This window comes from Cucumis melo, chromosome 1 (genome assembly GCF_025177605.1).
Source record: "Cucumis melo cultivar AY chromosome 1, USDA_Cmelo_AY_1.0, whole genome shotgun sequence".
NCBI lineage: Eukaryota > Viridiplantae > Streptophyta > Magnoliopsida > Cucurbitales > Cucurbitaceae > Cucumis > Cucumis melo.
The window spans coordinates 17,498,375-17,514,093 of NC_066857.1; the positions used below are offsets into that span (position 1 = coordinate 17,498,375).

At 33.5% G+C, this 15,719-nt stretch overlaps 2 protein-coding genes across 3 annotated transcripts; both read left to right on the plus strand.

The window, feature by feature from the left end:
- The first annotated feature begins 120 nt into the window (after positions 1-120).
- LOC103490356 (uncharacterized) lies at positions 121-1,172 on the plus strand. The gene has a single exon (XM_008449846.3). It carries the CDS (start codon positions 310-312, stop codon positions 892-894), a length of 585 nt encoding a protein of 194 aa, XP_008448068.1. The 5' UTR covers positions 121-309; the 3' UTR covers positions 895-1,172.
- A 6,906-nt stretch (positions 1,173-8,078) lies between these two features.
- On the plus strand, positions 8,079-13,495 carry LOC103490357 (DNA replication licensing factor MCM4). 2 transcript variants are annotated; one of them, XM_008449848.3, is made up of 18 exons: positions 8,079-8,196; positions 8,286-8,975; positions 9,083-9,211; positions 9,329-9,410; positions 9,956-10,088; positions 10,163-10,234; positions 10,321-10,440; positions 10,525-10,638; positions 10,706-10,918; positions 11,009-11,107; positions 11,418-11,578; positions 11,827-11,923; positions 12,006-12,167; positions 12,354-12,434; positions 12,520-12,598; positions 12,696-12,832; positions 12,916-12,969; positions 13,090-13,495. In XM_008449848.3, exons 1-18 carry the CDS (start codon positions 8,160-8,162, stop codon positions 13,162-13,164), a joined length of 2,535 nt encoding a protein of 844 aa, XP_008448070.1. In that variant the 5' UTR covers positions 8,079-8,159; the 3' UTR covers positions 13,165-13,495. The 2 variants fall into 2 exon arrangements, with proteins under 2 accessions (XP_008448070.1, XP_008448069.1); XM_008449847.3 differs by having other exon boundaries at positions 10,321-10,638.
- The last annotated feature ends 2,224 nt before the right edge of the window (positions 13,496-15,719 follow it).

The following is a 15,719-nucleotide window of genomic DNA, read 5'->3' on the forward strand; positions in this document are numbered from 1 at the left end:
TTTAAAACCCCCAAGGGGAAGGAAATTTCGGAAAAAGGAGTAATGAGCAAACCAAGCGTGGTCCGCACGGAAGATTGGTGCACAAGCTTAGTTGCACACCGCAAAAAGTAACAAATTCCACACACGTGCCTTCCTATCATTGGTCAATGCACGTCAGTCACGTGACAGCGTTTTGACACCTCATAAATTCTACCCTTATATGTATAATTTCATTACAATTCCGGTGCAAAAAAGAAAAGAACGACTGTAAAACCAAAACCACAACCAACAATTTCTCCTCTCGAATCAATTTCTCAAATCGGAGCAATCATGGAGGCCGTTTCTGGATCATCATCATCTTCTTCTTCTTCTTCTTCTTCTTCTTCTTCTATGGAATTTGTGTTTTATGATGATTTCGAATATGAATTCGTTGAAGACATCGAACGTCTTTCTAACTGGGAGTTGCTCGATGCTTTTGATGCCGATTCAGAAATGGGCGGAAATGGAGGGGAAGAACAAGGGGAAAATTACAGCGTCGACGATAATGTTTCTCAAGATCTTCGAGAAATGATTTCTCCCGTTCTCGCAGTGCCGATTTCGCTTGTGGAGGATCGAATCGACGGTTCGTTGGAAGATGCTTGTTTCCTTCACAACCAAGCGGAAGACGGTTTTGCGTATGGTTATGACGATGCGGAGGAGGAAGATGAAGTGGATGATGAGGAGGAGGATGAGTTCGATTTGGATGATGAACTCGTTCCGTGGTCTGTTAGTGACAAACTCGGACGGCAGAGGATGAGGAAATTGGGGAAAAGAGGTTTTACGAAGATGTATAATTCGAAGAGATCTCCGTTTTTGTTCACCAAGCCAGGATGTGTCCGCGGCAAACACGGACTCGGCTTGAAACACAGCTATTAGAACAAGAACAGATTCATGAACTCTGCTTGCCTTAAAAAGGTAATCGACTCTAATTCCAATTTGGCGTAGAAGTAAATACTAAATAGATGTAATAATTAAATCCTAAAAACTAGTAGTTTCGTTTGTTGTAAGTAGCAGCAGTATTAGTAATAGTCCCTGTAAATCCAATTTGCCGGGATGGTTTTCTGTTGATTTACAAGGCTTGGATTAAGGAAGAACACATTAACTCAAATTTCATCTTTGTGAAATTAATCAATCATTTGTCTATATTCTCCTAAGTTATGTCCTCCACGAGAATCGTTATGCTAATTACTATATTCTTTGTTGGATTAGCTGTTTTGTTTGCTACACTCTAAATTCATCTTTTGTGGTTCATGTACTTTGTCACAAAAATCTGGAATCTGGGCCATACCCTCTGAACAATTGATAATGATTTCGTATCATTTCTCTAAGTATGTTAAATGGAAGCCAAGTGTGTGATCGAAACTGATGAGGCGTCATTGTTCTTGGTACACATGTCTTATTTCTTTCTCATATAAGAACTTGACAAAAACTTAGAACATAGTAGTAAGATGTGATTGTAGATCATTAATAAAACTCCATCTCTCTAATGTTATAGTTTAAGTAATTGGCTATAATGGATGGGGTCCCATATTTTTCACGAAAAAAGTAAGGCTTCTCTTAGTAATCGCATCGCATTTAGTGATAAAATTAATTAAACCATAGCTTCCATTGTCGAAAGGAAATGGAAGGGACAAACATGGTGATGTATAGTTTTCCATTTTTATGTCAGTATGTGGATCCCCCGATTTCTACATTTACGTTGGATAGAACCTTCCTGTTTCTTTCTACATTGTTTTGGACTAAAGCCGTCACACAAAAATATTCACAACTTTCATACTAATGTAGACAAAATTGTATTTACAAATTTACTCAAATTCCAGATCCCTCCGAAGATATGGACTTCGGATTCTATCAATATTGCTATAGACAGTCTATCGTCCATAGAAATTAAAAATCTTCTAAATATCTTGGTTCTTTTTCTATTTATATATATGAGAAATTGTTATAAAAAATAAAAGAGATAAAAAACACTACAGTGATAAAAGAGAGATGATTTTCATAAGTTAACCTAGCGGTTAGTTTCAACATCTAACTAAGCTTACTCAGAAGACTAACATAGTCTTAGCATTCAACTAAGATTTATCCAAGCACTTACCAAATATATATTCTAGTTTATTTTCTATCCTGGAAAATATTTAGACATTTATGAGGTCTATATTTTAAGGTCATGGGTTGAAAACCGTCACTTTGGGTTTTCAACTTGACGTTGACTCTTCTTTTTTATTTCTTTAATTTGTAATTTATAAATCCTTAGTTAAATTTTCATTTCTCTTCCATAATTGTGGTTGAATTGTTTTTTTTAAATAATTTTTAATTGAAAAAATTAAATCTAAAAAATTAAAACGTATGTATTAATGTTTTACAATCCATTTAAAAATTAAAAGAAAATCGATATGTTCTACAATCCGAACATCGTCAATTTGAATTCTATGTTGCCTTGGCTTCTTTTGATTCTCTGGTTTTTGTTGGTACTCCAAACTTTTGTTATGTTCTCCACGATTTCACTTGTGTCCATGCATGTATGAAGTTAATGGATCTGCATTAATATATAAAGAAGATGGACCTATTCTTGAATCAATATATCTTATACCGGCCTCAAAATCATGATACCTGATGTCAAATGTTGGCAACATCGTTGAACTACCACGACCAATCTAGCTTTATGGTTGTGTCATAGGAGACACTTCTTCCGCATTATTAGACTTGTAGATGGGTTAGGTCAGGGAGATTCTTTTCGATTGGTCAAATTGACAACTCAAATAAGATCTTAAATCCAACCCGACCCGAATTTTGAGGATTAGGAATTTGAAGGGTTGGGTTGAGTAATCTTCAAAATTTGGTTTGGGTTGTCGTGTTATTTATTTATTTTCTTTCTTCGTGTTATTTATTTATTTTCTTTCTTTTAAGTATATTATTTATTAAATTAAAATACTTAAATTTTTTTACAATACATTTTAATAACTAAAATTTAACTCCAATGAAACTCAAATGTTAAATATCAAAATTCAACATATCTACTACAAATCTCAGGAAAACTTTCGCAATAACATGTATGAAGTATAATATTTATAAGTTGTAATATATATTTTAATGATATTAAAAATGTAACTGAATCCAACCCAACCTAAAAAAAAAACAAAAACAAAAAATTCAACCCAACTCAATCATTACAATTTTGGTTGGGTAGTTCAGATTATTTGAAGACCCTTAAACATTATGATAAATCTCATCAAGTGCAACTTCTTCCATTCGAGCACGTCTCCTATGAACTGATAGAGGTATTATAGGTATATTGTGCATGTACCTCTCATTATTATTGGATATATCAATAACCTATTGTGAATCATTAGCAAACATCGCCTTGTTCGATCTGTGAATTGCAATATATATATATATATATAGAGAATATTTAATACAGTATATAATTTAAAGTAATTATTCAATATTTAAATGTGTATCAAATGACCTACGTCTACTCTCGGTCGGATGATGTAGAGCCTCGCAATATTATTATATCAGTTGATTTATTCTTGAGTTATGTCTCTATCAAATTTATGATCGAAGCTTCCATCATGATAAATCTTCTACGAGATTGCCGTAACATACCAAATGTGCAACTTTATTTAAACAATCTATATTTCTCAAGTCAATGATGTGCAGGAGTGGCTCAGTATTACATTTTGACAAAATATCTTATTTAAACCGAATTGTCTAATCACCCTATCAAGATGATGTCACTTCCTAATATGAAAACATATGAGAGGACTGATAGTCCGTCATATGTCTTGATTGTTTTTACAAAAATTAGGCAAATTATCCATTACATTTATGTGAGTCTCTCAAATAATCTGAAACATCATATATTACATTGTAAATAAATAAATACTTTAGTATAAAAAGAAATCAAGTTCTAGTATTTATGTACCTGATCACGCTGAAGAAGGTCAAACATATACTTATACTAACTAACTATATGAATAGCTAATCTGGCTATACAAAATTGGTTTCTTTATCTGTATTAATAAACTATATTTATATTTTGAATTAATTATATTGTCCAGTCAATATAAAAATTACTGCTGATCTAAATTAAAATAAAATAATATACCGTGAGCCGTGTGCTCGTTCAAGTAGTAGATGGTCGTCGACATGTCAAAGTTATGGAATCATTGTGAAAAAAATTTCCCAAACCCATATTTGAAGAAGTATTAATAAACCAACAATTTCATGAACATCTTGCTTCGATGCTTTTTATAGTTGTCTATACAACCATGTCAAGCACGCTCTACCTTAAGAGTATCAGCCACATGTAAATCGACTAATAATGGCAGGAACATCAGATGTACATATCGAATTGATTTGTTTAAAAACAAACTTCCACTCATTATTTGTAGAATGTATGCTCTTGTATATTTGACGACAGTTTTCTCTTCTGCATCATTATTAAGTCCTTGAAATTCCATCCCTAACCACATAGACTTAATCTTGATTATCTTATTCGATTAGTAGGTGAGACCACGGCAAGTAAATATTTGACATACATTTGACCAGTATTCATGCATTTGATTGATAATAGGCTCCCATTGCTAGGTAGTCCTAACAATACTTCTATGCCCTGGAAAATGATAGTGTCTTCATCTCTCAACGAGTATAGTAATCAAATGGTAGTCTAATTGGATGAAACTCAATCTGGACACCCCATAAAATCCTAAAGCTTGAAGTAGAGGCAACATGTTACGGTGAGGAGGGATATTGTGGTGGAGTACTACTGCCTCTTTACGTATACAACTCAGCTCACCTACTGTTCTATCGTCCCATGTAACCGAAGATCGATGAAATTTCTAATCATACCGAACATCAGAACCAATCGATCTTGGGTTTAAAGTCGTAATCTACAAGAAAAATGCTCAAATATTAATTAAAAGATAAAACATTAATTAGAAAAAACATTAAGTGATAAATTTCTGTTAGAAAATATTATTTACAACTTACGATAATAGTAACAGAAAAAAAAATACTACATAATGAATTGTATTAGATAAATTTATTGAAATACTTGAATATTGAGTACAAATTTTTTAATTTATCTGGTGCTTGTCTATAAAGCAAAAGACATTTCATTCGATTGTGACTTCTTTAATCACAAAATCCACATTGTACTTGAGCACTCGATTCTCTCCAATCCAACTCGTTACGTTATCGTGAACTCTTCAGTCCATCAAGTTTTCTCAACAACAATGGATCGGAACGTGAGACAAACATACATGAGTGATCTAAGAATCTTCATGTGGTACAGGTTAAAACTGAGAAAAGTAACATGAAGCGTATGTTGAAAGTTTGTAGTAGTCCTCAATAAAATCTTCATTATTTATATTAAAACGTGAACAAATCATCACAAAATGTAAACACAATATGCCAAAAGCTTGCAATTTATTATATAAACAATAACGCTCTTATGCATTCAACCTTAATATTTGAATATTTCCTCATTTAGTATTAAGGCTATGATGTCCGATTTTCACATAAAACACATCTTCATGTTGATCATATGATCACTACACCTTATGTTTACTAGATCTTGCAGCTAATTTCAAGATTTTCTCGAGTGTGTTACCTAAATAGTGGCTACACTTTAGTATTATAAATTTATTTGAAACTAATTTCAAGTTAGAAACAAAAATTATTATCAGGTGTATTTATCTCAATGTTCAACTGTAGTTCTGATTGCATCTTTTCTTTTCTCAAATAATTGACCAATTTATAAAATGATTATTGAGCAGGAGCATTTATTGGTAATATTCGAGCTTCTTTCAGGACTCCATTCATGCACTCGAGCTTTTTTCATGACTTCATCCATGCACTCTGATAAATTTGTTGTCATCTATCAGTACCCAAATCTTCTGTATATATATTTTTTAAACTTCGACTTTATATTAAAGTCTCTTCCTAACCTTTTTTTTTTTTTTTGAAAGGAAGAGTCTACTCATAACCCTTGCATAACACTAGCTATATGTTTCTTGAACATATATGCCCAAAATATGATAGAATCTTATACCATAACACTCGACATATGTTTCTTAATATATATGTCAAAAATATGATAGAACCTTTACGTAACACTAGATGTATGTTTCTTAATATATATAATCCAAAATATGATAGACTCAGTAATACCATACTAAAATCAATACAATAAAATCATAGATCCAGTACTAATATATAACCTTAAATTTAGTAGTAATACGCATGTAACATGATTTTAATATCACGATGAAACTATAGATTTACTAGTAATGTACTTCTAAATAATTTTCTTATCATAACATTATAGATCAATGTTAAATGAAAAGAAACCTACAAATTGAAGAATGATTATACTTTCTCCTCAAATTGATAATGGTTCTTTATCTCTCTTTTATATGAATCCAAAATAACAAAACTGCATAATATATATATATATATATATATATATACACACACACATATGATACAATGAGAAATTTATTATAACTTTAGTTAAGTACAGTTTATTTCTATTTTGGTGGGACAATTTGCTTCTCTTTTTGTTCTTTATCTCTCGACTTTGGATTTACAAAAGAAGAAACCTATTTCGCAACTTGCACTTAAAGGAGAAAGAGGAAAAGTCATACCAATTTTCTTGATTGGCAGGAACATGTGAGGTTCACAGGGTGTACGATACATGGCGAGCTTTACATTGTGTGGGAGATGACTGCGAGGGTATAGGCGGTGGATAAGCGGCAGACGTAGCTAGGTCAGGTGTTGATATGAGTACTTGACCTGGTTTTTCTTATTTTTGGAACTAACCCTTTTCTTTAATAAAACATCGCACAATTTTTTAATGTTTTAGAAAAATTCTTAAATGTGTAAGTTTTGGGAGAAAATAAAACTATTTAGGAAAATTCATAACCATAAGAAACTTAAACATAAATTATGCTAAAACTTTTATGCAAAATATTAGTCCATTAGGTTATTCACATAAAAAAAAAATGAAAAGTTAAAAGACCATGGTGTAACTAGACATATTTAGGGTATATGGGTAAATAACCTTTTTTCTTTTTCTTTTTTCAATTTTTCATTGTTTAGAGATAATTGCAAATAAAACAATTAAGAGATGTTTGGGGTAACGAAACGAATAAGGAGAAAACAAATAAGGGGGAAAAGAATAAGGAAAAGAAAGATTTATGAAAATGAAAGGATTACAATAATACTTGTTTAAATTCATATCGTAAATCCAATACACAAATATTCGTATTTTATTTATCGAAATTTAAAAATTTTATGGAAAAACTTATTCCATTAGCTTTTGTAAATACGATGTCAATTTTGAACATTTTGTATGCAAGCTTTTCGTGCAAAAAAAAATTAATTAATGTGTTACGTGCAAAAGAAATTACATGTATTTTCTTTAAATTGATGTTGTAAGTGCAATATCGGAAAATTACGCATCGTTAACAATCAATTTTAAAAAAACGATAACCAACATAATAATACTGAAACGAAATGAAATACGAAAAGCAAATGTTTTTTTTTTCGAATGCAGTTAAACGATGAAGTTAATTATATCGTACAATTCTATTTTGGAATATAGTATTAAAATAATAAAATATTAATAATAACAATAATGATAAATTTCTTAATTTAAAATAATAATAATAATAATAATAATAATAATAATAATAATAACTCTTCTTTTAAAGAAGAAAGAGGAAAATTGAGAGGAAGAAAGAGAACGGTAGAAAGAATATGGAATTAAACATATTCCTTATTTGTTGTCCTAAACATGTAAATGATTATTTTAATTTTTTGCTTTTCTCTCTTTTTCAAACACTCCTTAGATTCAAAAGATTAGCATAAAAATATAGTTTATAGAATTTACAATATTTGCCACTTTTAAATGTCATATCGTTCATAAAATTAATTAATGTAACATGGGCGTAGAATTGTGAAGGCCAATAGGCCCAAAAGTACTGGAAAGGCCCATTCTGTCTCAAGCCCACTCAATTTTGGCGGGAAATAAGCCGTATCCTCCCGCTAAATCCCTCACCTTTGCCTTTGAACACCTTGTTTAGTTGCTTAGAAACACTCTCCGCCCAATTTCTCTGCTTCACTTTCCACCAACAATGGCGTCCGATTCTTCTCCACTTAACTTCGATGCAGGTTCTTACCTTTCTCAATACTAATTTAGCTACTTTAATTCGCTACCAATCGATGTTTCACTTTTTTATTTCTCTTCTTCATTTCTGTAGGTCCTTCGTCGCCTGATGATTCATTCTCTAGTCCCATCGGAAACACCGTCTCTTCCTCTGGCGACGGTTATCGCCGTCGAAGCCGTCGCCGGTCATCTACTCCTTCGGAAATGGCTACGCCGCCGCGTCAACGATCCCGATTGGTCTCGTCGGAAAACACCCCGACGGCTAAGGAGCCGCGCTCTCGCCGGCGAGGCGGTGGGCGGAGGGCGTCTGGTAATGACGTGCCTCCGGTGGCTGCTACACCTTCTTCGACGGATGATATTCCGCCATCGACGGAACCTGGCGATGGCGATGACATGGATGAGGATCATCCGACCTTTGTATGGGGGACGAATATCAGTGTCGATGATGTAAAGGGAGCTATCATACGGTTTTTGAGGCATTTCCGCGATCGTCAGGCGTCGCAATCTGAGGGGGATTTTCATACTGAGGGAAAATACGCGGAGGTAATCAAGAGGGTTCTTGAAAATGAAGGGGATTCGCTTGATGTGGACGCGCAGGACTTGTTCAATTACGATGCGGATTTATATACGAAGATGGTGAGGTACCCACTTGAGGTTCTTGCAATATTTGATATTGTTCTGATGGAAATGGTACCCCAAATCAACCCATTGTTTGAAAAGCACATTCAAACTCGGATATTCAATCTCAAAACTTCTACTTCAATGAGAAATCTTAACCCATCTGGTAATGTTTTATCGTTTCCAACACTCAATTTGATTGGTTTAGTTCTTCTTAGTTGTTTCCGGTCCTTTCTAAAACTGAAGACTAAGAACAATCGGTTTTTTTGTTAGACATTGAGAGGATGGTGTCACTGAAGGGGATGATTATACGGTGTAGTTCGATAATTCCCGAGATCAGGGAGGCAATATTTAGATGTCTGGTATGCGGATACTACACTGACCCGGTAGCTATTGAAAGAGGTGCGTTTGAGTTTCAATGGAATTGACTAGTTATTTTCTGTTTGAATATTGGCCTCATATACTTGTTCACATGAAGTTTATTGTCTGTACTGACGATGGAGTCTGTGAACTAATTAGGACAAATAAGTGAGCCCACTATATGCTTGAAGGAAGAGTGCCAAGCAAGGAATTCCATGACATTGGTTCATAATCGATGCAGGTGATCCCCCTCCAAGTTTGATGCTATTTTAATCTGTACTGCCTGTACTATGATCTATCCAATTATATATTACTAGAAAATTGTATGACGTGCCTTTATGCTAAGCTGTACCTTCAATCAAAATATTTGCTTGCTAATTCCTTGTATTAAATCTGAACAAGTTGATATAAATGTCATATTTTATAATCCTTTGTGTTTGTCGTCTTAGTAATAACATTATGCTCCAAGTAACAGCTCTTTTATGCTAGTCTTGATAAGTAAAAGTTAATGCATCGGGACATTGAAGGCTCTGTAAACCTGCTGACAATATAGGTTTACTTTGTTTCACTGGTGTCAGGAATAAGTCTGCATAGAATTTTTCTACTGACCTCTAAGAAATTGGTCACTTATTTGGTGATGGAATTTCTATGTGTTGATTCTCATTCTATGTTAATTTATCATGTTTTGATATGAAACATGTAAATGGTGGCATCGACAGAAGTAGTGGAAGAACATGTTTTAATTTACGTAATACTAAGTAAGACTATCTTATGCCCTTGAGTTAGGTTTGCTGATAAGCAGATTGTGAGGCTTCAGGAGACTCCCGATGAGATACCTGAAGGAGGGACGCCTCATACTGTAAGCTTGTTAATGCATGACAAGCTGGTTGATACTGGAAAGCCTGGTGACAGAGTTGAGGTAACACAATATAATGATGTGGATTGATATAATATTGATTTTTATAGCCTTATCACTGTGGTTTCTTTTGTTAGGTCACTGGGATTTACAGGGCCATGAGTGTGAGAGTTGGACCAACCCAGAGAACTGTAAAATCATTGTTCAAGGTATACATACATTATTCAAATTTTGAATTGACTTTGTTAGTTGTGCTGTAGTCTTAGCGTGATTATCCTTGTTTCTTTTATTGCAGACTTATATTGACTGTCTTCATATAAAGAAGACTGATAAGTCAAGAATGGTGGCAGATCTGACTGAAGCTGAGAACCGGTTGGGTGGAAATGTGGATGATCTCTCATTTGATGAAGAGAAGGTATGGATTTCTCTTCGTCTTTGGGTCCAATATTTCTGGGTCATTCTTGTCTTCTACACTCACGCATTCTTTATTGAAATGCAGGTGGAAGAGTTGAAAGAACTCTCCAAAAAACCTGATATATATGATAGACTGACCAGATCTTTGGCTCCTAATATTTGGGAGCTTGATGATGTAAAGAAGGGCCTTCTTTGCCAGGTATTTCCACATTTTTTTAATTCTACCTTTTCCTGCCTCTTTCTGAGCGTTATTTTTCATTGTGCAGCTCTTTGGTGGGAATGCTTTGAAATTGGCATCCGGTGCAAGCTTTCGTGGAGATATTAACATACTTCTCGTTGGTGATCCTGGAACCAGCAAGTCTCAGCTTCTCCAATATATACATAAACTATCTCCCCGTGGCATTTACACCAGTGGAAGGGGTAGCTCTGCTGTTGGTTTGACAGCTTATGTATCCAAAGATCCTGAAACAGGCGAAACAGTACGATTGTACTGCATTTCAAATCTAATTTTCTTGAAATCCAACTTGTTTGAACAATGGATAACTTATGAACTTTGAATTACCTTTTAGGTACTGGAGAGTGGAGCCTTGGTTTTGAGTGACAGAGGCATTTGCTGCATTGATGAATTTGATAAAATGTCTGAAAATGCAAGGAGCATGTTGCACGAGGTTAGTGTGCCTTTGAGTTTTACTTTGAAATAGGTTTATTCATGTTTTTGTATAATTTGGTAGGGGATGGGAATATACTTAAGGGTGGGGCTTGTATCATAGCTTATTTCTCACTTTTTTCCCTTGTGAAGAACATTTGTCATATGAAATGAAGAGCAGCATTTTACTGCTTTCCGACAGCATCTATATACGACACTGTTATTCTATTTGTGAAAAAATTTCATCTCTTCTCTGTTCCATCAGCCGTCTATTTTCCCAATCAAATTGCAATTCTTTTGATGGCTTGAGCTCTGATGCTTGTACTTTCTAGGTGATGGAACAACAAACTGTTTCGATAGCAAAGGCTGGGATTATTGCTTCTCTTAATGCCAGGACTTCAGTATTAGCTTGTGCAAATCCTAGTGGTTCACGTTATAATCCTCGCTTATCTGTAATTGATAACATACACCTTCCACCTACTTTGTTATCAAGGTTAGAAGATATTATTGATTTTTTAACCAGAATATTTTAAAAACATTGTATACTCGCATCTATCTTGAGTACCTGCTGAGCTGTTGCTGCAAATATTTATTCATAAGTTTGGCACCATGAACTAATGATGTTACGGAAATTGACACTGGTTTTACCTTGTAATGTTGAAAATTAATTTTATCATCATCTAATTTGGACTTTAGGTGCAACAATAAACTGAAATTATTTTGTTATTATTGGCTTATCAGGTTTGACTTGATTTATCTAATTTTGGATAAAGCTGATGAGCAAACAGATAGGCGCCTAGCTAAGCATATTGTCTCACTGCACTTTGACAATCCTGAGGTTTGAGTAACTTGCAATTCCGGTCATAGTTGGGCTACTTATAGTGTCTTTTTCATCATTCAGTTTCACTCCACAATTGCAGGGAATTGAGCAGGATTTCTTGGACCTTCATACCTTGACTTCATATGTCAGCTATGCTAGGAAAAACATTCACCCAAAATTGTCAGACGAGGCAGCTGAAGAGTTGACTAGAGGCTATGTTGAGCTGAGGAGAAGAGGAAACTTTCCAGGCAGTAGTAAAAAGGTACGTTTATTTAAATACATTCCAGTTCGAGCAAATCTGATTGTGTACCTTGTTCCCTGCCTTCTCTATATTTGTTTTTGGTTTATCATTTTTGAAACTACAACTCATGTTGTAGTGATGGGGAGAGAGGGAAAGAGGGATGTATACTTTTCTGTGTCTGATTGGAATTTGTTATTGTGTTGACAGGTCATTACAGCAACCCCAAGACAGATTGAGAGTTTAATACGTCTAAGCGAAGCCCTTGCTCGAATACGTTTCTCAGAATGGGTTAGTGCAGCCACTTTTTCTCTAATTCATTATAGTGGATCATATTATAGTCAGTATAACAAGGTACTAGTTCTAATGCATTCAGGTTGAAAAGGGTGACGTTCTCGAATCATTCCGTCTTCTAGAAGTTGCAATGCAACAATCTGCAACAGATCATTCTACAGGTAGCTGTCGGGGATGCCTCTAAATTTCTCATAAACTCTTCATAGTTTCATTTCCATATCCCAACTTCAAATTTGTTTCTTTGCAATAAACTTTCAGGAACTATTGACATGGATTTGATCACCACGGGAGTATCGGCAAGCGAAAGGTTACGAAGGGAGAGTTTATTATCTGCAACTCGAAACATTATTATGGAAAAAATGCAGCTTGGAGGACCCTCCATGCGCTTGTCAGAGGTCCTCTCCTAACTCTTACTCTGTGCATAAACTTTACTTGTTAAGTTGATGTTAAGTTTTAAATCTTCCCAATTCTTCTGTAGTTGTTGGATGAGCTGAAGAAGAAGAATCCTGATAATGAAGTCCATCTCAACAACGTATATGACCTCTCTTTATCTCTTCAACCCCCTCCCAAATTTGTAGAAAAATAAAATTTTGGTTGAATTGCACATTGTCACTTAATAACGCCGCTAATTATGTTTATTATGGTAATACAGCTTAGAAACACAGTATCAACGCTTGCAAGTGAGGGATTTGTAGAGATCCGTGGTGATAACATTAAGAGAATATGATGAGCTTGAAGATGATGATAGGGAACTTGTTTTGCATTTTCCAAGACATTGATTACTTCAGATCAGATGAAGCCATGGGAAAAAGCATCCATGCTTGGTCGTTGTATAGAATATTATGTGCTCACTTCCCTTCCTCTCTAACCTTATGTAACAATATGTTATCTGTTGGTTTAATCATGGGCTTAATATAGTTTTTGACTGCAGGTATTTATGTAGTGATAGTTTTTTTTCTGATTCAAGAATCAAGAGTACTATTACATTTCAGATGTGGAACAAGATTCAAACATATGCTTCATTAACTACATGAGATATTCCTCTTTTTAGACAATAACATACGGATTACAACCCAACATAATTACTCCCTGCCCCATTAAGAATGAAGGGAAAGGAGTGGATAAACATCTTTCTTGATCAAATAGTATTTTCTTGAGATGATAAAGCTGCAACAGCATGGTCGTTTAGGCATACTCAAAATAAACTAAATGAGTTATGCTTTGAACATATGATCAAAATTATGTTATTCCATGTGGTTGAATGATATATTATAATATATTTTGCATTTTTTTAAAAAAAAAAAATCAAACAATTTTAAGCTACCATTTAATTAGGGTTTTGGGTTGGAAAATTACTTGTTTGCAGCAGTAATGGGAATGGAGGATGAGACAGCTTTTAATTTCACGTGATTGTTGGCTGTATGGTTAAATGGTTAATAAGATATTAATTGTCATCTTAAATACTATTGAGGTATTGTTTCTAACTTTTTAAATTTTTCTTTCAAAGTTGGATGATCATCTCTTTTTTTTTTTTTTTTTTTGTTTTAATTGGTGCAAATTGTAGATGTAAATTTGAGTAAGTTATTACATACTTTAACGAACTAAATTTGGAAAGTTATGACAAAATGTTGAAAATGTTTATAAAAATATAGTAAAATTTCAGTTTCTATAAATGATAGACATCGATAGGGTTTTTATGTCATAGATACTAATGGATGTTTATTGGTTTCTACTGGTGTTTGTGATTGTTCAGGCTAACTTATGTGTACATCGACTAATCTCACGGAACAATCTATTTGATTCTACAACATTTATGTGAGTGTCAAGAAAACTCATGGAAAATTAGTTTCTAGATAGATGATCATCGATAATTGAATCCTTGATCTTTTAGTTATTGAGTGAGGACATGTCTTTTTGATTAAACCCTTCCTCTATAATTTGATAGAAAATTGTATAAAAAACCAAGTAAATTGGTACAACAATGAGAAAAGAAGAATATACAACTATACTACATAACCTTACTATACTACAACTATACTACATAACCTTACTATACTACAATAAATGTAATATTTTGTTTAGCTGGTGTAAATTTAACTTTAAATAATTTAATTTATTCTTTCCAAACTAAATTATAATTTTAAAAATAAATAAAATAAACTGTGAAGACAGATATTTATAATTACAAGTGAACTAATAGTGCAAATTGCTTTATTTTTTGTGATATAGGTCTACATATTTAAGATATATAATTTCTTGATTATAGTTATTAAAATAAAAAAAAAAAAAAAAGCTTAATTTACAAATATACAACAAAATGTTTACTATTTCCAAAACCATATAACAAAAAAGTCATTTGAAGCCCACATTTTATTTTCACAGATTACGGGGTTACCCTGCTTCTTCACTTTCTTCATTGAAGCCAAACCCACACCAAATACGGAACACCCACATATTTCACAGTCTTCCACGAACTTTGCTTATTTCTTTTTTTAAGGATCAACCTACAAGGGATTTTTCTTCCAATTTTTGCTCACCCTCTGAATTCAAATTTTCCTTGTCATAATGATTCAATTCCTAGTAGTATCAATTATACAAGTCGGATCCTAAAGGTAGAAATATAAGAAGGAATATCGCTTTCTCCATCAAAATAAATGAGATTTTCGCATATACACATACAAAATGAACCAATTTTTCCTGATGTAGAGGCAATCAAGAAATTTCTCTCATTGAAAAAGCTCAATTCTCTCTCTCTCTCTGGATGTGTTTCGACTACCTATCTCTTTTTCTACTCTCTTCTTTTTACGGTTTTGAGATCTGAAAGAAGAAGACGAAGATAATCGCAAAAATACCATTGAGGCAAGATTTGCAAATTTGCCCTCAACTATAGTGGACTTCGATTATGCTTGACACACACTAATTATGCATCTTGGATAGACACAAATAGATTGCTATCTACGTGTATAGGAGACAAATATGGATATAATTCTACATATCTATACCGGATAAACACAAATAGCAGTCCATCTATGTATCCCAAATATATTTATTTATACTTATTACTTTTCTTTTATTTATCTCATCTATTAGTTTAGTCACATTATCAACACTAAATACATAGGTAATGGATAGAAATGAACTATTCATAGTGAAGCTAGACATGGGATCATGTAGTTGCCGAATATGAGATTTTGAGGAAATTTCATGTACACGTACTCTAGCTATCCTACAAATGCTTAATTGGACACATATTCTTATGTAGCTGAGTTTTATTATAGAAAA

What these genes read in the sequence shown, in the direction of transcription:
- LOC103490357 (XM_008449847.3), top strand. Translation starts at nt 8,160, where the DNA reads ATGGCGTCCGATTCTTCTCCACTTAACTTCGATGCAG. An exon ending in AGAAGGGCCTTCTTTGCCAG is followed by an intron (nt 10,639 to 10,705) that starts GTATTTCCACAT and finishes TTCATTGTGCAG; the next exon opens with CTCTTTGGTGGGAATGCTTT. An exon ending in TGCAACAGATCATTCTACAG is followed by an intron (nt 12,599 to 12,695) that starts GTAGCTGTCGGG and finishes ATAAACTTTCAG; the next exon opens with GAACTATTGACATGGATTTG.
- LOC103490356 (XM_008449846.3), top strand. Translation starts at nt 310, where the DNA reads ATGGAGGCCGTTTCTGGATCATCATCATCTTCTTCTTCTTCTTCTTCT.